This window comes from Trichosurus vulpecula, chromosome 4 (assembly GCF_011100635.1).
Source record: "Trichosurus vulpecula isolate mTriVul1 chromosome 4, mTriVul1.pri, whole genome shotgun sequence".
In the NCBI taxonomy this organism is placed as follows: domain Eukaryota; kingdom Metazoa; phylum Chordata; class Mammalia; order Diprotodontia; family Phalangeridae; genus Trichosurus; species Trichosurus vulpecula.
This window is the reverse complement of record NC_050576.1, coordinates 325,160,341-325,164,293: the sequence shown is the minus strand read 5'-3', so window position 1 is coordinate 325,164,293 and position 3,953 is coordinate 325,160,341. Positions and strand designations below refer to the sequence as shown.

General features: G+C 40.0%; 1 protein-coding gene across 1 annotated transcript; it reads right to left on the bottom strand.

Moving 5' to 3' along the window:
* Nucleotides 1–1,454: 1,454 nt before the first annotated feature.
* On the bottom strand, nucleotides 1,455–2,240 carry LOC118847191 (60S ribosomal protein L8-like). The gene has a single exon (XM_036755751.1). It carries the CDS (start codon nucleotides 2,238–2,240, stop codon nucleotides 1,455–1,457), a length of 786 nt encoding a protein of 261 aa, XP_036611646.1.
* Between the last annotated feature and the right edge of the window lie 1,713 nt (nucleotides 2,241–3,953).

The window sequence follows — 3,953 nt, the reverse complement described above, 5'->3', positions numbered from 1 at the left end:
CTCTTTGACCCAGGGAGAGGATAGCAGACTCATTTCCCAAACTAATAATAGTGCTATTGCTCTAACCCCAGTTAATTTGTTAAGGAACACTATTGTCAATTATCATTCCAGGGAAATGATGATGAAGAATGTGACAAACATTTTTGGACACGGTCAATATGGGAATCAACCAATCAATCAATATTTATTAAGTGCCTACTACATTCTAGGCACTGAGTTAAGTGCTAGGGATAAAAAAAGTCAAAAGATAGTCTTTGTCCTCAAAAAGCATACAATTTAATGAATTTATTTTTTCTTAGCTGTGTACATTTGTTACAAAGGTTTTGTTTTGTTTGAGAGAAGGGGAGAAAATAAATGCTAATTAAAATTATTTTTTAAAAACCTTTCAAAAAGAGTTAATGGACTCAGCTTTTTTTGTTAATGGGTAATACACTATTGGGGGCACATGTGCTAGAGTGTTAGGAGGAATAGCAATCCACCAGGGTTACCCCTAGAACCTTAAGAGTAGGGAAATACAGAAAATACTCTTTGTCTAAGAAACTTTTAGCTTGCTGGTTGTGTAGATGCAGGATGAAAGGGAAAATCAGCCTGTCCAGAATCAGAGATGAGGTCAAAATCCTTACAGAGAAAGCAAATGGTTCTGGGCCTCTTTAAATTATCTCCTAGTCTCTTCTTTGCTTCAGTTTCTGAGGAAAATGTATTCCTTTTTGTGACAATAAATCCCTCTATCTGTTTTTTCTTTAGTCCATTCCCACTAAGTTCTTAAGTATAGAGTTACCTTTGAATCCTCTGGGAATGTGTTTCTTCAGTCATTCCCTCTGTGTCTTTCATCTTCAATCTCTGCCTACCTATTGGCTCATTCCCTCATATTATAAACATATCCAGCTCTTTTAATCCTTTTAAAAAATACTGATTTGATTCTGCCATCCCCTCAAAACATCATGTTATATCTCTTCTCCCTCAACAATCTCAGTCCTAGAAAATCTGTAATCTTGTTGCTGCTGTTCCCTCTTTTCTCAAACCCTTGTTGTCTGACTTCTGATGTTAGTACCCAACTGAAACAGTTCTCCACATGGTTACCAGAAATAGTTAAGATATTTTTTCATCCGTCTTCATTCTACCTCTCTGATAGTTGTGATACTGTCAACCATCCCTTTTCATATAATATTATTTCTACCCTTCGCTTAGGTGACACTACTCTCTTGTTTCTCTTCCTGTCTGGCTAATCCTTTCTGTGTTCCTTCACTATATCAACATTCATCTTTTATTTGGTAAGTATGGGTGACCTCCAAGTCTTTATCCTGAGTCTTTTCTCTCTCATTTGCTGATCTCATTTGCTCCCTTGGTTTCAAATATTATCACTAGACAAATGACTCCCATTATTATACATCCAGCCCCAAATCTCTCTTCCTCTCTTTTTTTTTTTTTTTACAATTTCCAAAATAATTTTATTGTCAGGATTCTGTACTTTTGTTCTCCTCCTGTACAGTCTTGGTACCCCAGGGTCGACCAGTATGCCAGGCAGCAATAAGACCGACCTTTTGTCCAGTTGAGGTGTTTCTTCGAAAGGTGGATGGTTTTCCAATATGCTGGTGATTACCTCCTCCGAAGGGATGCTCCACAGGATTCATGGCCACACCCTGGACACCAGACCAGCAGTTTCTTTTGGCCTTGTATTTGTGGTAGGCATGACCTGCCTTAAGGATGGGTTTGTCAATACAACCTCCTCCAGCAAGAACACCAACCACAGCTCTGTTTGCAGAGGAGATCACTTTCTTAGAGCCTGAAGGTAGCTTTACTCGTGTCTTCTTGGTTTCAGGATTGTGAGAAATCACTGTGGCATAGTTTCCAGATGCACGGGCAAGCTTACCCCGGTCCGCAGGCTTTTCTTCAAGACAGCACACTATGGTCCCTTCAGACATAGTGCCAAATGGGAGAACATTGCCAATGTTGAGCTGAGCTTTCTTACCACAGTACACAAACTGGCCGGTATGGATGCCTTCAGCAGCAATGAACAACTCTGTCGTCTTTTTAAATCGGTAAGGATCCCGGAAAGCTACTTTTGCAAGAGGAGCCCCTTGGCCTGGATCATGGATTATGTCCTTTATGATACCCTTAATGTAGCCACGCCTCTCGGCGAAGTCGACTGCCCAGAGCTTGGTGGCCCCTTTCCTGTGCTTCACGTGAGCGCGGAAGACAGAGCTTGTACCGTTTGTCTGACCACAGATCACTCGGCCCATCTTGCACAGTCTGGCTCTGGACTTGCTAGAAAAAGGAAGTTGGCCTCCAAACAGCACTATATCTTCCCCAAATCTCTTTTCTCAACCCAATCCCACATTACTAATAACTACTGGATACCTAGATGTTCCATTGGCACCTCAGACTCAGTATCTTTAAAAATATTTCATTATCTTTCTCCCTAAATCTACACACCCACACCCACCCACACACCCACACCACACCACACCATCAGTCTTATTTCTTGGGAGGATACCAACACTTCCTGTTCACCTTGAGTCACAAACTTAAAGATCTCCTTGACTCTTTTCTCCCCTTTAAAACCCTTAGACAATTAATGGTTAGTTTTTGTTGAATCTATCTTAATAATATCCCTTATATCTCTTCCCTTCACTCCATTTACATGGCAAGTGATCTGGATTGGGCTCCCATTACCTCTTTATTTGGAATAGTGAAATAATTTCTTAATTGCTGTCTTTGGTTTTAATCTCTATCTTCTCTTAGCCAGTTTATCTACCCATTCTAAAAAATATTCCTAATATAAATGTCTGAGCATATCATTATCCTGTTCAAAAACTTCATTGTATTCCTCTTGCCTTTTGAACAAAATGCAACCTTCTCAGACTGTCACTAAAAGGCCTCCACAATCTGGCTCTCATTACTGTTCTAGACATAGTTATATTTTATGTCATTCTCATTAATTCACTATATATTCTAGACAAACTGGCCCACCACTTTCCACACAACTTCACATTCCATCTCCTCTCTCCATGCCTTTATTCACAATCATCCTTCATGCTTGGAATGCACTCCCTCCTCACTTTTTTGCCTTTTAGAAATACTCGCTTTCTTCATTACTCAGCTCAGTTGTGTGTCCTATATAAAGTCTTTCCTGAATCCTCAAATTGTTAATGTTCTCTTCCTCCTCAAAGTATTCCTTTCTATCTTTCTACTCCTTGAACACATCACTACCTTCCATGTACTCTGTGGTCCAGCAATACTGGCTTACTTTGCTGTTCCTCATACACAGAGCTTCATTTCCTTTTTTCTATGATTCTGAGTTGACAGTCCCCAATGCTTGTAATGCTCTACCACCTCATCTTCACATCTTAGAATTCCAGGTTTCCTTTAAAATTAAGCATAAAAGCCACCTTCTACAGAAGGTATTTCCTGTTATCTCTAAGGGTACTTTGTATTTATCTTGTATATATATATCTTACAGGCACAAATCACCTCTCCCATTAGAATTAGAATGTAAGCTCCTTAAGGACAGGAGCTTCTTTTGCTTCTCCCTCCCCCACACCCCTCCCCCTTATCTCTAATACTTAACACAGTGCCTGCATCATAGTAAGTATTTAATAAATTCCTCAAGTAGAAGGTAAGCTCCTTGAGGGCAGTGACTGCATGGTTGTTATCTTTGTATCATCAGCTCCTATCAAAGTTCCTTGCACATGGTGACCCCAAAATTCCGATCCAATGGGCAACAAAAGGACCCTGAGTATTTTCAATTTATTAGGGACTTCAGGGGTTCCTAATTGATTAGGTCCAAGATCTTCTTCATGATCAGGGACCCCTCCCCTTGAATGCTAGCAACTTTTATATACTTTGGAGAGAACTAAAAATAGAATGAGGCAGACCATGGTGATTGGTTAACACCAGAAGTGGGGAAACCCTATGACTGGTTGAGGAGCATGTCCATTAATCATAGGTATTTT